This window comes from Furipterus horrens, unplaced genomic scaffold, assembly GCF_987537825.1.
Source record: "Furipterus horrens unplaced genomic scaffold, mFurHor1.1.pri manual_scaffold_6, whole genome shotgun sequence".
In the NCBI taxonomy this organism is placed as follows: Eukaryota; Metazoa; Chordata; class Mammalia; order Chiroptera; family Furipteridae; genus Furipterus; species Furipterus horrens.
In genome coordinates, this window is record NW_028327176.1 from 22,008,221 (window position 1) to 22,027,081 (window position 18,861).

The 18,861-nt window shown below is 40.8% G+C and overlaps 1 protein-coding gene and 1 pseudogene across 1 annotated transcript in view; both read left to right on the forward strand.

The window, feature by feature from the left end:
• The window catches only part of CRIM1 (cysteine rich transmembrane BMP regulator 1), a 175,036-nt gene that overhangs the window by 35,253 nt on the left and 120,922 nt on the right, over positions 1–18,861 (forward strand). The window contains exon 2 of the mRNA XM_090281145.1: positions 1,398–1,571. Within this exon, the coding sequence (XP_090137271.1) occupies positions 1,398–1,571 (174 nt within the window). The remainder of the gene's footprint in view (positions 1–1,397; positions 1,572–18,861) is intronic.
• Positions 17,646–18,160, forward strand: LOC150005826 (large ribosomal subunit protein eL21 pseudogene; annotated as a pseudogene).

Genomic DNA, 18,861 nt, shown 5'->3' on the forward strand with positions numbered 1-18,861 from the left:
CGTCCTTCCAAAGGCCCCCTTGACAAGAAAATTATTTATGTCACTGAGGGAAAATAGTCTTTTGCTTAACTTTTGCAGTAAGTCAGCAACACCACCTGGAGTAGAAGCCCATAAAAATCATAGCTGTTCCTTTACACCATCTTGGAGAAAACACATTCTTAAGATGGCTGTCCACCTGCCTTTGTTTGAGCAACAGGTATATCTTAAATTGAAGCACTTTAAAAATTCTCTTCAGATATGGTATCAGAAACATGCTATTTTACAGTCAGCACCCAGGTAAGGTGCAATAAAGGATCTGTTAAAGATAATGTTAAGAGGGGGAAAAACCCACATAACGTTCCTGAGATTCATAGAGAAATAATCTGGTTTTCTGTAGGAGGTGTTTCAACTCCGAGGAATATCGTTAAGGGCTGAGTCTGTCTAGGGTCTGTTATTTTTGTTTCATTTGTGTGAGCTGGTCCCATGAAAGCTGGTTGCAATAGTCTACTTCTTACAGTCTGCTCACTCCATTCCATGACCTGGACACTGATTTTGGTCTTGGGTTCAGAATTTAACTACCTTAGCCTCTCACCAGGCTGTAGTCCCTAGTTTTGTTGTCGTTTGTAGCTTTGGTTGTGAATAGTGATGGATGTTAACATCTTGACTATAATGCACTGGAAGGGATCTCCACCATTGTATACTGTTCTTCTTCTATTTTAAGATATTTATTTATTTATTTTTAGAGAGAAGGGAAGGGAAGGAGAAAGAGGGAGAGAAACATCGATGTGAGAGAAAAACATTGTTCGGTTGCCTCTTGTAAGCGCCCTGACTGGAGACCAAACCTGCAACCCAGGCTCGTGCCCTGACCAGGAATCGAACCAGCAACCTTTTGCTTTTTGGAACCCTGATCAACTGATTTGCACTGGTCAGGGCTGTACCTGGTTCTTAACTGTTGCTAGTGTCTGACTTTTTATATTAGCTGTCTTGGTGTATTAAGTTTCAGAGCCATTTTAAACCTGAAGTTGGTCTCTACCAGATGGAGTCAAAAATTGCAGGCTTTGGGGGGATGTATATGTGGATTGACTAATGTGAATCCTGTAATTTGATTGAACATGGGAAAATCCAGGAATCTGTGTTTGAAATTAAATATTGTAAAGTAATCACAGTTGTTATTATAACACATAAGAGAAGTAGTGGGTTTTGAGTACAAATGTTTGTTTACATGTGTGGCTATATTTCAGTCACCTCAGTTATTAGGAGATTGAATTTCATTCATTTGTAAAATTGCAGCCAAACTGCTTTTCGTAAACTGAAGTGTCAAAACCGGATGTTAATCTTGACATCCTTGTACATATTTGCCTTCCAACAGGCCTTTCTTTGAATGAAGCTAACATTGTGGATTCCTAATTGTTTTACAGATGAGAACTGGAATGATGACCAGCTGCTTGGTTTTGAACCATGTAAAGAAAACCTTGTCTCTGGCTGCAATATAATCAATGGGAAATGTGAATGTGTCACCATTCGCTCCTGCAACAGTCCCTTTGAGTTTTCAAGGAAGGATACATGCCTTTCAGCTTTGAAGAGGATTGAAGGTAAGTACTGATTTTCACCATTGTGAGCTCAGCATTGTGGAATCCTGGGCACTCTCCGTACTAGAGCCTGAAAAGGCAAAGACAAGCTTACAGAGATCGACTGCTTACGTAATCCCAAACAAGATGCGTAAAGCTGGCCAGGTGCTGATGTGATGGGGTGTGTGCTTCCAGGAAGCCATGGAATGGTCCTGCTACAGTGGGGTGAGCAGGGTACTTGGTGCCAGCTTGCCTAGGTCACCTCTGCGTAATGGAGCTTTCACGAGTGGTGTGCTCGAGATCAGCATCTGTTGTTACCAGTCCATTCTGCTTGATTTATCGTAGGAAGATGCTCCATGGGGAGAGTGCTAATTAGAAGTGCATATCATCTGGCCAGAAAGTCTGTCTCTTTAGAAGAGATGGCATAGTTGTGTGGTGATGATTGAAGGCTGAGGTTGGTTTTGCTGTGGGGCCAAATCACATAGGCATGGATGGATTATTGGGCACTTCATCTCTAGAATGAAGTCAGGAGTCACATGAAAATAACAAGAAAATTAAACTAATTTGGCTCATAACTTTTGTACATTCATGCATAAAACCTAGAAAAAGATTAAGGACTTGAAAATATGATTCATAGCAGCAGTATTCACAGGGGCATACCCAGAGCTTGGTGTCGTGGCTCAGCACCAGAATTAACAAAGGGTAAGGCCGGGGCTTCGGTCTTAGCCCTGTCCTTGAACTCTCTCTCAACTCCAGGTTTCTCTTGAGGAAAAAAAGAACTGACCAACACCCTCTTAATTATGCCTTTATCTCTAAAATGATGCCATTTTCAGATTTTCAAGGTCCAAAATCAAGCTCAAAAGGTCAGTAGAGCAGGACTGAAGTTTTTGAATGCCATTTTCAGATTTTCAAGGTCCAAAATCAAGCTCAAAAGGTCAGTAGAGCAGGACTGAAGTTTTTGAATTGCATTGTTTCCAAGTCATGTTAGATGGTATCAAAGAAGAAGAAATTTATAGTAGCCTCTAAAAATAGCAGTTCTTTGTATTTATCAATGCTGCTGAATCGTTAAAAGAGAATATTGTATTCTAGAAAAGAATAGACATAAAATTTTAGAACCATAGAAGTCTTAGGTAACATTTAGTCTAATCCTTGAATTTAGAAATTGGGAAACTGAGCTCCACATAGTGGGTCACTTACAAGCCTAGGACAAACCATGTAAAATCTTTTTCTAATCACATCACGTCTCAGACAACACAGTTAACTAACTCATTTCTACCATCTTGTGGCTCTTTGCATACCCCTGTCCCCACCTCATTTTCTGCCAAAAAAGAATTTTGCCGGCTTCCGTATAGGACTTCCAGGGATGTAGATTCAGGAGTCACATGTCTATTTAAATAATTAATTTAGTTACTCAAGCTTATTTTAAACCACATTATATAAAATAATACAACAATTTAGGTGATTGCTTTTTGCCATTCTTCCATTTCATGAACGTGTGTGTTATTCAGATGTTTCAGACACATCCCTGTCGTTATCTTGGCTTAGGTGACCCTCTGGGTTGTCTGACACCTTATTTCCGAGCACACCCTCTTCCTACCATCCAAGGTTGTTGAGGTGCAACAGATTTTGCATCCATGTTATCACAAGAAGTTTTGCTCTAAAACATAGCATCTTTTCACATAAGCCTAGGACTGTTGCATTTTTAATTAGCTGGGTGTGTATTTATGACCTTCACAACGTGGAGGTAACCTGCATTGGTTTTTAAAGTGATTCTAAGAAGGCCGTTTACAAGATACAGCACTTCCAATTTTGAGATCCTTCTCTCAGGAATAATTACAGTAGCTGATTAAATTTGTATTCCTCTTTTTTTCCTTGTTAACAGATTCTGTCAGGTGGCCTCTATGTAATCCAGAAATCAGATTGGTTGAGGTCACTTAAGGTTAATGTATCTTCTACAAATAGTACTTTGTTTTTCAAAACAAAGCACCCTGCAGTATTTGAGGTCACGTAAGAAGCCAGCATAAGGGGTTTTCCTCATCCCAGAAATACTTTCGAAGAAAAAGCTCTACTTATTGTCAAGTATATATTGCATATGAAAGAATTTTGAAGATACCTAGGGCCGAAAAATGGGACCTGGAATTATATAATAAGCTATGATGGGGGAGATGGAATCTGAACAATTTAGAATTTGGATGGTGATGGATTCTAGGAAGGGGAATGATGTGGACAAAAGAATAAAATGTGTAAGTGAGGTGTGTGTGATTTTCGTGTGAGACACTTGGGAAGCTAGTCTAAAACAGCAAGGATTTACATTGCTAGTTGATAGGAAATAAAGATGGGAGGCAGGATGGGACCAGATTATGAAATACCCTTGGCATCGTGCAGGGAGCTTATGCCTGGTAATAGGAGCTATCAGAAATCATTGTAGGCATGAGCAGAGAGAAGCGGAGCACGGGGAAATCAATGTTAGGCAGACTGGGTGGAGGGGGGATGCAGAGTGGATTAGCAAGTGGGAGACCGCAGTCAATAGGCTCGTTGGAGAGCTGCTTCGGTTATTTCGATGTGGCACCACATGAGACTGAACTAGGGGTGGCAGGGACACGGCAGGGAGGAGGTGGCTACACTGTTTTCACAGATGGACCTGCAGTGTAGTCTTAACAGGTAAAGGAAGGATGAAAATGCACAGAGATGATTCTAGGGTTCCTAACCTGAACTCGTAGAAAAAGAATAGTGCAGGTAACAGAAATCGAAAACTCTTTTGAGATATTTGTGATGGAGTGGAACTGAAAAACCGGGTGCCTGTTTTAGGGGCATATAAGGACAAGAAGGACTTTAAAACTACAGGAGATGTTACAGCATGTTTGGTGACAAGAATGACCTAGAAGGAGAGACTCATAAGGTAAGAAAGGTAATGGCCATCGCAGAAGCTGAGTCTTTGAGGAGGGAGAGGAACAAAATTGTTCCTGTGTCTCAGAGATGGGTAAAACAAAGTCCGCAGACGATGCGGTGGAAGAAGAGGTGAAAAATGGAGGAGGGAGAGAAAATGTAAAGCAGAGTCTCAGAGAGGGATGAGTAAATCAACCAGGGACATGTATTAGGGTCGCCTGATAGTGTCCGCAGCCTGCTTCAGCTCAGGGGTTATAAGTCTGCAGGGAGACCAGCCAGCACAGTTGCGTGATTTGTCTCCAGCTCCAGAACAGATGCGTTGTGGGTGAGAAGCAGATTGAACGCAGGTCAGATTTTTCCTGGTGAGTCCGATAGCACGAGAAGGGCGCGGAGACAGGTTATGCCAGAGAGTACTCAGCGGTGGCTGGGAAGGGGACAGGCACGGTGAATAGGGAAGAAATCCTGAGCCAGAAGTTCCATAAGTACATGCAACCGCGGCGGGGCGTTGGCATGTATCTGGACTGCATGTGTTTCACATGAATGAGGCTTTCTTTTTTAAAGCGGAAGGGGAAGAGTGATCTGAGAGGGACAAGGAGAACAAAGAAGACACCTGTCCCACCCCCAGGATTTATGGAATGTGGGACATGAAACCATCTCCACTTGAGAGGACTTCTAGGAACAAAGAGCTGCAAGGACTACCCAGGTGTGAATGAGAGCGAGAAAGTGAAGGGAACATCCGGAGAAGAGAACAGCAGGAAAGGGGATTTTAGTGACAATGGCCATAAGTTCTAGCAGGCACAGTAGAAGGATTTGGGGGCGAGGGTTGTGCAGAGCAGGGGTGATTTTGCAGAGCCAAGCAAGGATGCATCCAGTGTTGATGGATGACCTGGTAATTCAGACTTGATTCTCATGGTCTTTCATGGGACAGTAAATAAATAGTCCGTTCAGTTAACACCTTTTGAGGACTTTTTTGGGGCAGTTTAGAGTGTGAATGTATACAGTTGGGGATGGGGCAGAAGGCCTAGTGTTCTTGCCAGAGTATGGGAAAACATGAGTCCCCGTTTCCGTGTGGTGGCAGGGAGTTCTGAACATGAATTCTAAACATAATCACAACAACATTTAAGATGTGCGGGAGTTATTGCAGAGCATTTCCATTTCACACGTATAGATTTACGGAGAATAACGGCGACTTCTGGGTATTAAAGAACTTCCTGTGTAGTCCTTATTTTTGTCTAAAAGGAGCTGGTCCTAGATTCTGCCAAAAGTTTTCCTGTCAAAAATCTGTGAACATATTACCATAAAATCAGGTCGTCACAAATTTAGAGGACATAGGGTATTGGGTAACAGCCAACCATGGTTTTGTACAGAATGGTTTGTCAGAATGATCTGTATTTCTTCAAGGAAGAAGAAAAAGACTGATAAAGGGAATGACCTGCAAGTGATCCCTTCTTGATCGTAACAAAGCTTATAATTTTATGCCACACTGCCTACCATCGCTGTTAAGGTTTCTGCTGTACTGAGCTCTGCAAAAGTCAACCTGACGCCTCCTCAGAAGAGGGGACCAGACTAGCAAAAACAGTATGTGGCTCTATGGCTGCCACAAGGATTTTCTGGAGGGGCCACTCGGCGGGTGGTAATTGTAGTTACAGTTGATACCAAATACCTCCATTATAGAACGGGTAAATTGGACTTCTAAGTCTGAATATGACTCCAGGTAGGGGTAATTGGCTTTTATTTTTTATTGGAATAAAATATTACTATAATTCAGAGTGGTGATAATAAATTCAAGGAATAAACAGAAATATGAAACTATGCCAAGTTCAGGGAATGATGTAAAACACCCTGGAAACCATCTATTTATTCAGAAAATATTTACTGAGTGGCGAATGTGTACTAGGCACAGCCCTAGCTGCTGAGGACACAGCTTCCGTGGCGCTCGTATTCAGAAGAGGGAGGCTGACAGTAAATGCAACAATGAACAGGGAGATACAGAACGATGAGACCTATGAAAAACAAAGATCAGGATGATACGGAAGAAAACTACTGGGGCTACTGGGGGAATTGCTGTAGATACGGATGTCAGGGAAGCTTTCTATGAAGGGAGGGGATCTGAACTGAAACGTGGGTGGAAGAAGGAGTCAGACTTACGGTCAGAGGGGCGAGAATGCCGTGCACAGGAAGCTGGAAGTGTGGAAGCTGTCAGGTGAGAATGAGCTCAGTGTTGAAGGAACAGCAAAAAAAACCAAGAATGTCAGCGTGACTGGAATGTAGTGAGGACGGGAGAGAGGGGTCAGGGCCAGATCCTGTGATGCCTTGTAGGTTACCCTGAGGTACGTGCGTTTTATGATGAACGCATAGGAAAGTTATTTACAGCACTGTGAACAAGGGTGTGATGTAATTTGATTTGTGTTCTAAAAAATGAATATGGCGGAGCAGAGACTGGTGGCAAGGCTGGGAAAATGCAAAAATGGGAATGGAGTCCTCAGGTGGGGGGACTCTTTTAGAAGTTTAGTTAAGAAATAAGAACCTAAGGACTGGAGATGGAGAGGTGATTTGATGTGAAATATGATTTGGAACTGTAATGAACAGGACTCTTTGATGGATATGTGGAGGGGGTGGGGGGAGAGGGAAAGAGGAACCAAGGAGTTCTCTTAGATTTGGGGTTTAAGCACATTGTAGTGCCTTTACTAAGGGGAGGAGCAGACTTAGGGAAGACTAAGAGTTTTGTTTTGGCAAATTGAATTTGACACCCAATAGAGCTGTTTGTTAGTTAGGTAATTTTTGATGTGATTAACTCATTAAGAAGCGTCCACCATACATAGCTTCCGAGATAAGTACACTGAAGACTACAAAGGTCCACAAGGAGGGTGGGAGATGGTAGAGAAAAATAAAAATAACCGAGCTCACACTGAGTTATCACCAGACAGAGACCAGCGAATGGATATCCTCATGGGATCCACGAAATGTGTTCCTAAGTACACTTTTTAACCATTGCTACATCACACAGCGCTTGGGTTATAGAAAAAATAATAGATTTATGTGGAACCTCTTCCTGTTGGGAGCTGCCCATTGAACATTGTGCAAAAGGAGGAAGACATGAGGGACTTATGAAATTCCTCCTTTGTTCTCGCTAAAAGCTCTTAGAGGTCATGTTAAATGGTTTATAATTTGCAGCTGTATTTAATTGTTTTTTTCTTTACGAGATACTTTAGAGAAAAGATAGCTAATTAAAGATTGGCATGTGGTAGTTACATATCAATGTCTTATTGAGGGGACAAATAAGAGCTGCTGTACACTCATAAGATAGGAAATCAAGGAAGGCTTTGGGGAGGAGTTGGGAGCTGAGTCCAACTCTGAGAAAAGTGTTGGGTGGCTCAACAGGCGGGCCGGGAGGATTTAAGAGCAGCCTTGGAGACGGCAAAGACAGGACGGGTGGGGGTTCAGATAGGAGGTAATTAGGATGGTCAAGTCAGCGGGCTTTAGTGGCTGATCAACTTTGAAGGATGAGGAAGGGGAAGACTCACAGAATTGGGGAGGAGGGAGTGATTGTCATGACAGATGCTTTGGGGGCCATGATGGTCAGGATAGATAGTGATGTCATTTACTAGAATGCGGAATACCAGGAGAGCAGCTTTATAGGCTGTAGGGTGACGTGGAGGCTGAGTTTATTTTATGTTTGAGGTATCTATGGAGAATCAAGCGGAGGGTGAGAGAGTTAAGGACCTGGAACTCAGAGGTCTGCACTGGAGGGAGACAAGGATTTGTGACTCGTCCTGCTAGAGAGAATGCGGTGGTGCTGTTAGCGTGGCGGTAAGGGGCGTGATGGAGGCTAAGACGTCACAAGTGAGCTGGGAGGACCTGTGCGGTGACCATGGGACAGGGAGCACGGAGTGCTCCGCTGGCATTGTGCAAAGAAGCGGAGAACTTGTAACATCAGCCAGCTGAAAGTTAGCCTCCGGCACCACTGTTGGCACCGTGATACTGGCATGTATAACACAGAATATATCAGCTTAATTAATTATTAATTAATTGATTAATTTGTACTCCATTATTCAAAACAGACTTTAAAAGGGTTTGCGTGTATGAGAGCTGGTTAGATTTATAGCTGAGATTAGAGCTGTTCAGAGTGGGAGCACGAAGATGATTAAATCATTGCATCAGAAGGTGAATACAATAGCATTATAGTCCAGAAGAATCCTCTCCTCAGCATTCTCCACAAGTACCTTCAGAGCTGCTTTCATTGTTCATTAATTTATTCATTTGAAAAATATGTCCTGAGCACATGTATGCCACTGCACCTCCAAGTCCACCAATTTGACTTTTAACTGGGGGACCATTTTCTAAATAACCTTCAAGTACAGGTACATAAGTCAAAATATATTTTAGATACACTATGGGAACATTCTTTTGACTATTTAGAAAGATATTTTATAAATGTCTCAAGTGATGTTTTAAAGAATTTACCTATTCTAGAAACTTATATATTGCATAGCATATATATGAGGTCTATCTGAAGGTATCCAGCCATGTATATGGAAAATAGAGACATTTATTGAAGAAGATACAAGATACAAGAAACATTGTACATGGGACAATGATGCCTCAGTCCCCTTCAAAGTAGGCGCTTTGGGACCTCACAGAGTCACCATCTCCCAGTCTCCATCAGCTGCCCCATCGTATTTTCCTGAATCTCATTGACAGTCTGAAGTCTCTTCCCTTTTAAAGGTGATTTGAGTTTTGGGAAACACCAGAAATCTCAAGGTGCCAGCTCTGGGCTGTAGTGGGGCTGAGTCACCTGGGTGATTTGATGTTTCATCAAAAAACTCGGCACAAGATGTGATGCATGAATGGGTGCGTTATTGTGATGAAGCTGCCAATCACCAGCTGCCCATAGCTGCGGCCTTCTGAGTCATCCGAATCACTTCCACAGAGGAGTGTTCAAGCTTAACGTAATCTGATGCAGATTCATTGCTCTAGTCACTCAGTTATTTTGAATACAATGGCCGCACAGTACATATGTTCACTCAGTGGAGTCTACTGTCCCCCACTTATTAGTACAGTGAAGTCGTCATTGTTCACGCATGTGCATTCTAGTCCACTCTCCTTGGCTGCCAGGTTACATTGATATCACACAAACTGTTCTCATTATATTAATAATGGCTGGGCTTTTTCTGGACAGACTTCGTACACTCAGGCTTAAATTAAAGATTTGTTTAAATAAAGTTTCATCTCTATTTTTCTGCTATTGAAAACCAAAGAAAGTTTGATTTTATGTAGCCTCTGAAGCTGAAATAATTTTGACACAGAGGCAAATGGCCTCTGTTTTATAGACTTCATTCTTTCAGTTTCTTAAAACCTAAATAACAGCCTTAATTTCCATTAATTTCTATGCTGTAAATTTACTGTTTCAGTCCTACCTAAGGAAACGTTGTCAATGTTCTGTGAGCTTGTTATTCCATTTTTAGCTTTTTACACTCCACTTATTTCTTTCACACAAGTAAAGTGTAGGTGCTACATTTATTCTTGGTGGTTCTCTTTCCCTTGATCTGTAGCCTCCAGTACAACCTGTGCTCTGAGTGGCCTGATTAGATAAGACTAACCCTTGATGCCATCTGTAATGTTTACCTGTAGACAAACCTGTAGTTAGTATTTATAAAGATACATGATGCTGTTTGGTTTTATTCATAGAACATTTTTCCTTAAATGTTTTTTATTTTGTTGGGGGTCAGGGGTGGGTCACAAAAATCACCCAAGATAATGTGATTAAATAGAGGTGGCATATCATTTAACATTCATTCCATCTTTGAGAAAGTGCAACAGAATTCCCTCTTGACCCGTAGCAAGGAATCTGCTGCCATCCTCTAACAGAAATCCAGGGACAACAGAGGAACCACCAGCTCTGCCCAACCCATGTTCCCACAGGGGGCTTCAGGTCCGTGGTGAGGCCCGGGTGTTGTGCACAGGCAGAATCAACTAGGTTTCTTAAATGGGAAAGAGCTTAATGGTCGTACAGAGATTTCAGTTTACTAGGACTGGATAGGGCTGGGGAATCTACATCGCCAGGCAGCCCCCAGGTGAAGCTCCCACTGCTGGGTTTTCACCAGACTTTGAGTAGCAAAGTCAGAGGGGGTCTGTGTGAGCCTGCCTTGCGCAGAGACATGGGTGTGTTGTGCTAGTGTGAGAACAGCTTGTCTTTAAGTAGTTGTTGGACTGACTTTGGATCTCTGCTACTTGTGTTTTTAAAAGACTAAAGCACTTGTTGTAAATTGCTGTGCTTCTAATATAAATACCTGGTCATGATTTCATTCTGCACTCTTAAAAACTTTTTTTCAAGTAAATAGGAGAAGAGATTAAAACCCAATTTTGATATTTCATAGTGTATGCACAGGGTCACATGGTGAGGAACAAAACAGATCCTAAGATTGGATGCCAGGGAAATTGTTAATGGAGGTGATCCTTTATATAAGTTTACCTATTAGATCTTTGCTAAACTTTAGAGACATGTCTTAACACCTCATGTCTATGGGTTTTTTACAATTATATTGATCTACATGGTATTCAAAATGTCACTATCCTCAAATCTTTCCTAGTATAGTATTGACTATAGTAAAAATGATTCAGTGTAATCATTGTCACAGGGTCATATATGCCGAGAGTCAAATTATATGTTCTCCCAACACATAACTGATGTGGACTTTAAGATTATGACATAGCAGAGTTAAATTGATAAGGGCGTTACAACTTATCAGTACAATAATCTAGAAAAGAGAGGAGAGACATGGGGTAGGTTTTATACATTTTATGAAGTTTATGAAATTAGGGAAAAAACATCTTTGGGAAGCACTTGCCCTTTCAAGACTGCTGTTACATAATCCTTGGTAATAGAATATATGAACGTAACTACCAAAAAATAAAAGATATAATCTCTCAAACTCTGATTCTTATTTATTCAGAAGCCAGACATTCAGTGTTACAAGGACTGTGCCTTGTCTGCTGCAGACTTTCATGTGCTCCAATTCATAATTTTTAAGTTACTTATGTGCGTCATTAAGCGTACTCATCACAGATTCTATTTTTCTCAGGCTAGGTACATCTGAAGTCACTATTATGCTTGCGAATGTATTGCTTTAGCTCCTATATATTATTTTTAAAATCGTTTTTGAGGAATTCACTTAGCGTTGCTTACCAAGCTGGGAAACACTAACCCTTCCCTTGACCAAATTAAAAATAAAACAAAAAACATTTAGCCTTACCTTCCGGGTGGATAAGGGACCTTATTGCCATCGAGGTCCCGGTGGTTTTGGTTTTTTCCTTTGCTATCCAAGTGCCATTAAAGATACTTATTTAAGGAAGGCAGCAAGTCTCTTCTGTAACTTTAAATCTGTATTACTGTTGCCCTCTCTTTGTGAAAAGAATCACAAAGTGATAATGTGATCTTTCTTTCCTTATTGGGGACATATGTATAAGGTGACTTGGAAATCTAAATATATGTGTTTCATTTTAAATTCCAGCCATGTCATGGGGAAAGAAAGTGTAAACCAAGTTATTTATTTTCATAAGCAGTAGGCTTTTTATTCTGGTTGACAACCAAATCAGTATTTTGGAATTTTGTGTTATAGGTGCAAATTGTTGTTTTGATAACTGGTACAGGGGAAAACAAGGGCTACCAAAAGGCGGAAACCAGTTTGGACTCTCTGGGAAATCAAAACAGGAAACTCAAGGAACTTGGCATAAGACCATTTGGACAGGAGCAGTTGCTAGAATAATTATACCTGCATTTTAACTGTTGGAAGTCATACAGTGACCTTCCGGTTGTTGTGATTTTTTTTGTGCCCAGAGTAGTTTATAGTCTTGTGCTAAGAGAAATTGTGTGTGTGTGTGCGTGTGTGTGCGTGTGTGTGTGCACGTGTAGGAGCATTTTATTTAGCCTCATCAGGGTTACAATAATTGGTGAGCACTAGCCAGCCTAGCTCAGTTGGTTAGAGCATTGTCCCAATGTACCAAAATTGTGAGGTTGCAGGTTCAATCCTATTCAGAGCACCTACAAGAAACAACCAATAAATGCATAAGTAAGTGGGACAAAGCAGTGTTTCTCTCTTTCTCCTCCTTCACCCGCCTCCCTCCCACCCTCCCTCTTTCTCGCTCTAATCAATAAATTAAATTTAAAAAAATAGAAATAGTGCAAAAACCAAATGGTCAGTCTGACCCTTAGAATGATGCTTTTTGTACAGTTATATGGAAACAGCTAATTCTATTCCATATTATTTATGGATTTCCTTTGCTCTATTTTATCTGTGCTTTCAAGCCATCTCTTCTGTCCCCACTGTGTGTGGCCCAGACATCTGCTGTCCTCTCCCATCCCTACTCCCGGGTTCATTTCAGAAGATGCTGTTGAACAGTTTTTGCAACTAGCATGTGCTTGTTTCAAGATTAAATACCATGTCCTTAGTATGTTTTTAAAAACATACTATGATTGTTAAAAGAACAAAAAGCACCCTGGCACCTTCCCCCAGGGAAATGGTGTTCTTTCGCAGCCCTGCTTAAAGCCTTCTGTTCTGCCTTCCAGGGATGCTCCGGCTATACTGCTCTGAGGACGGCCTCGAGAAGGTTAATGTTTTCGCTCCTTGGTAGCCCTGAGCAGTCAGTCCCTTGCGAGTTTGTGGTTTCTGACTTGGCTGTAGGCAGCCTCTCGGTTATTCCCAGGGCCTGGCGTGTGCTCTCTCACACAGAGTTGCTGAGTAGCCGCTCTGCCCAGCTGTGTCCGGCTGAACCCTGGTCCCCACAAAGGCTCTTCCTGGCGTGAGCAGAAAATCTGGACTCCCTGCCCAGGAGGCCTTCTCGGGGGCTGCGGGGGAGCTGGGTGGCGACCACTCCCCAGAGCAGGGCCCCCTTCCTGAGAGGAGTGGGACCTGTCCCTTTCGTGTCCTTCTGTCCCAGGCCAGCTCTCTCCGTCAGCCATCCAGAGGATGGGGACCATCAGCTTGCAGTCCCCTAGCTCAGGCCAGGAAAACCTCATAAATTAGTGTAATTAGTATTCTGAAACTATAATCTGGGATTTTGGACAAGTCGGGCAAGCTTGGTAGTTTATGGTTGTTCTGCTTTTAGAAAAAAAGAAAAAGTCTGTTAAAAGGAAAGTTCAAGAAACAGTTTGGGAACATAATCACTTTAGCAAGCATTTGCATTCTATGAAAAAATGATCATTTTAAATGTTTACATAAATTTATTGACATAGGTAAGGATTCTCTGGTAGATATTGTCTTTTGTTTTTTCCAATTTCCCACCCTTGCCAGCATTTTACATTTACTTGACTAAGAGATCCTCTTCAAGGGAGGAAAAAAAACTTTTTGAATAAAAAGCATTTTAATTTTTTAAAAAGGCAAGAAAATCTTTATTAATAGGAGACAAGGCATACAATCACATATGAAGTATATACCTCTAGACAGAGCTGCAACTTCTTCTACTTAATGAAAGTTAATAGAGCTAACCTTAGGTCACAATGGTGAAGATTGCCCAATTTGTCTTTTTGCTCTGGCCACCCCATTCCATTTTTTCATTTCTTTTTACTTCAAAAGCCTGGCATCTTCTTTCTTTCTTCATTATCGGCACCTATAGTCTTAAGAAAAAAATTAATTAGGCTTATTGATTACACTCTAGAACATTGTTACTTCAGCCATCATTTGCATTTTAATCCTTGCTAATTGTGAAATTCCTATTAAAGGACGCCAGTCCAGAAGTAGGAGAGCCCTTCAGGATGGAGCCCTGTCCTGACTATGTCCGGCACCTGTGGGGAGCCCCGTGGGAGCCCCGCGGGAGCCCTGTGGGGAGCGTGGACCCGTGGCTGGCCAGGCTGCAAAGGGGCATTGGAGACGGTGTAGAAAGGACTTAGCCTTAAGAGTTCTAGTGGGGAGATGAGACGGGCACACAGGTAGTCGTAGTAAGAGCAGAGTAGCCACTATCAGTCTGAATAATGTTGTGCATGACAGGCATTCAGGAAGATAAATTAAAACGTATTTTAATCAGTTTAAAAGGTATTTTATGATTCACATATGGAGTATTGTGTCTGCTTCTAGAACTGATGCCGCTTTCTTTGTGAATATATAATCTTCTCAAGCAATATATTAAAGTGCACTAAAATCCAGTATTTCGATTTTTTAAAAGAAATGTTCCAGTGGAAATAAAATGTGACTCATTCCCTAGTTCATATTGACGTTCACTAAGCATGCCCTTCTGGGCATTGGAATTCTTTATTTTGAAATCTATGAGAGGATTCTTTTAGTGCTGCATAGTCTCTAACATGAGAATAATGGATTCACATGGGTTGTTGATTCATCTGAAGCTCAGGGTGTGCTCTTGTATAGGGTGCCTTCCTGCTTTTGATTTGAGGTATCTGTTGCTAAGTGTGTTTTGCATCAGGAGAAAGCAACAGCTGTAAGTAATGCCTATAAAGTTGGAAGAAGGAAGGAATTAACATGTGATGAATTAATGCTTGTGTGACTTTTTTAAGAGAGTGGAATGTTCCTTTAAATTGTGGATGTGTTTTTTTGTTTGTGGCTGACAATTTTTCTAGTTTTCCTATACTTCATTATTAATTTCTCTGTCAGTGGGATTTTTTGGTTTTTTAATTTTCCAAAAAGCAAATAAAGTGCTTCCTCTCTATCAGTAGGCTTTCTTTTCCTGTTCCAGTAACTAAAGAACTATGCAGGAATTTAATAATGCTAAAAAAAATTGATATTTCTCTTTCTTAATATATTTATATATTTGTCCAAGTTTTATAGACAGAGTAAAGCTGCATCTCAGTAAAATGAGCTCATATTTTATTGTGTACTTCTTAGGTTTTCTTCTTTTTTCTTCCTTTTACCCAGTTTGCAAAATGAAATACAGATTTTTTTTTTCTCCTCTTTAAAATCTGCTTCCATGTTTTGTTGTTAAGAGTAAAAGTTGGGGAAGTCAGCTAGGTGAGGCCACTTGTTGATGTAACAGGAGGGCATGTTAAAGGTATCTAGAATATATTCTGATCTTGTTTATGTATTTATATTGTACAAAAGATCATTATTTACTGTTCTGCTTTGGCCAAAAAAAGAAAAAGTCCAGTCAGCCTCCCGGAGCGTTTATAAATATCAGGGGTGTATTTTTGCAACAGTGGACGTGAAAGGATGCTTGTTTCAGTGTTTCGATGCAGCTTGAGTTCATGATGGGTGCATTTAAAGTGACTCTTGAAGTATCCTTGAAACCACATGGAGCAAGGGCACTGGTGACCTGTCCCATGGTGGTCCTGCTGTAACCTCAGAGGACTCGTTTGCTTCCTTTCTAAGGCATGAAACAAAATCTGATAGTCTCAGTTGTGTCTGACCCAGGTCTGGGCAATTACTGAGGTTTTTAAACCTCACTCATAATATTTAAAGTTGCTATTTATCTCTGCAGTAGTAAAAAGAAAATATAATATTCTTCTATTTATATGTTCTTAGTTCCCTTGGCATTCTGATTGCTGGTCATCACAGGGGGACCTTCTGAATGTTTTCTGATTGGGAGCCCACCTGTTTCTGTTCCGTCAGGAATTTTTCAGTGAAATCGGGCTGTGGTGTCACACCTCAGTGCGACATGGAACTCCCAAAAATGTTACGCATGTGTTCTTTCATGCCTCCTAGGCTGGCCTGTGTTGGCCTAAGTTCAAGCCTTATTATCATGTTTTCCTTGGGGATTCTTGGGTATGTCAATTACTAAACAACCATCTTTAATCCAGAGAGTTTATCCTATATGCTCTACAATGGTGTGTGTTCATGTGCATAGGAAACATGTTTTTCCCCCTCTAACAAAGACAGTCATCATGTGTCACGTGTATAAGTGTATTTCCCATGCCACAGAGTACATTGTATACACATATGTCCTGTGCACTTGTATGAATCTATAGAGCTAGATGTATGCAAGCACATATACACACATGGTAACATAACAGTTTACACATGGAAATAAATGTGACCATATGATTGCTTTTATCTTATGTATGTATCTGTAGTAACCTATTTGTTATGGAGTACGACAGTACTGATAATGGTGTTGCCTTCTCTGATTAAGAGTTTCCTGAAAGTTTTGCTCTTCTTTGTTGGTAGAAATTAGTCTCAGAATCTAAACACCAACTATTCTGTCCAACAGTTCCTTTTTAAGACTCACTGTAATGTTGTGCTCTTTGTGAGTAGCTTATGGAGGAAAAGGCAAGACCCTTCAAATAAATATTATTCAAACTCCTTCCACTTTCATTTCCCTTATCACTATAACAACCACACCCAGCTTTGCTATTGAACCGTTTTGTGTCTGTTTCCCACATGCCAGGAAGCTGACCCTACTGAGTAGCAAAGGAAATACGAGAGATAAAGTTGAAAATTGTCTTCCTTATGTTGACATTGCTACAGCAACAAGTCAAAGCTTGTCTCCCACTGGGTGGACAGGAGCTGCCACGGGTCGTGATTAGACGATATGTCCGTTAGTAACCATGCTGACTCCCAACACAGTTATTTAAAACATTCAAGCAAATAACCCGGAATTCTGGTAAACAAAAACCAAACTTACACACTGTTTCAATTCTATATATGGAAAGGAGACAGCATACTGAGTATCAGCATAGCAAAAAGGCCTCCAAATTTTTGAGATTAATCCATTCTGGACTACCCTAAGGAAAATAGTGTTTTTCAGGAGCCTCCGTATTTGGCCAGTCGAGGCTTTGCAGTGGGAATTTACTGCTATATTTTACTGCTCTCTTGATTGACGTGAGACCTTTATTACATCTTTGCCACATCTTATAGTTGTATCACTGTTCAGTTCAGAGAGATTTTTAATTAAATCACACATTAACTTGATGCTTCATGGTTTTGTGTTGTCTGTTCCTCAATCATATTAACCTTTCCATCAAGATTTTTGCTATTTCTTAAAAGTATTTCTTTATTTAAATATATTTTGAAAATTTTGACTGATATGATTCATATCACCAAAAGAGGTAGCCCGTCTGATAGACATTTATACATTTTTTTAACATAATGCAACATGATTTATTATGTTGTATTTCCTATGGGCTGAGGTACTGTTTCCTATTACCAGACAACACATTTGGTCTTTATAAATCTTACGTCAAGTACTTCCTAAGAAGTGAAATGAAATGATTAATCTCACATTTTTTTTACTATTATCTGTAGCATCAAAAATAAATGGCTTTTCGGCCGGAACCACCATCTTTCAGTAATTCGCCAAAATGACTAACACAAAGGGAAAGAGGAGAGGTACCCGCTATATGTTCTCTAGGCCTTTTAGGAAACATGGAGTTGTTCCTTTGGCTACATACATGCGAATCTACAAGAAAGGTGATATTGTAGACATTAAGGGAATGGGCACTGTTCAGAAAGGAATGCCCCACAAATGTTACCATGGCAAAACTGGAAGAGTCTACAATGTCACCCAGCATGCAGTGCGCATAGTTGTAAACAAGCAAGTTAAGGGCAAGATTCTTGCCAAGAGAATTAATGTACGTATTGAGCATATTAAACACTCAAAGAGTCGAGATAGCTTCCTGAAACGTGTGAAGGAAAATGATCAGAAAAAGAAGGAAGCCAAAGAGAAAGGTACCTGGGTTCAACTGAAGCGTCAGCCTGCTCCACCCAGAGAAGCACACTTTGTGAGAACTAATGGAAAGGAGCCTGAGCTGCTGGAACCTATTCCCTATGAATTCATGGCATGATAAGTGTGAAAAAATAATAAAAGACTTCTGTACTGATAAATGAATGAATGAATGAATGAATGAATGAAATGTCCCCAGAAAAACAGGTAATTGTGAAATGGGCTTAGGAAGGACTTTATTCATTTACTGGCATTTTGGAAGGACTTGGGCTGTGAGGGACATGAACCAATCTGTATTCATATAAAGCACTCGAAATTTAAATAAATCGTTTTTAAAAGTGATACTAGGATTTTTCTTAAGTGTTGCTGAATAAATTCTGCTTGTGACCTGCCGGCTTAATGCGTGTCACCGGCAGGCATAAGCTGAGAGGGCCACAGAAAGATCCATTTCAGGCTTTAAAATATTTAAGCTCTTTAATGTTCTTTTGACCTTCAGTTAAAGGACGTAGTCACATAGCAGAGGAAATGCCTCAAATTCTAGCATCTGGGTTTGTTTCCTTATACTTTTCTGGCACAGTTACAACAGAAGGACTTTTCTTTCCTTTAATTTTTTTCACAGTACAGTCAACACAAGCAGGAAAGGACAGTAGTGAGGCCAGAAGCACTAATATGTTTCTGCTCTCTGCTCAGGGGCAGGACCTAATTGAATGGCCTTTTGTTTCAGAGGGAACCTAGGATCAAAAAGCAAACAAACAGAATCCCGCAGGGAATGCAGACTTTGTGTAAATTTAGATACCTGCAGATGTGTATAAATATGTGTATTTAT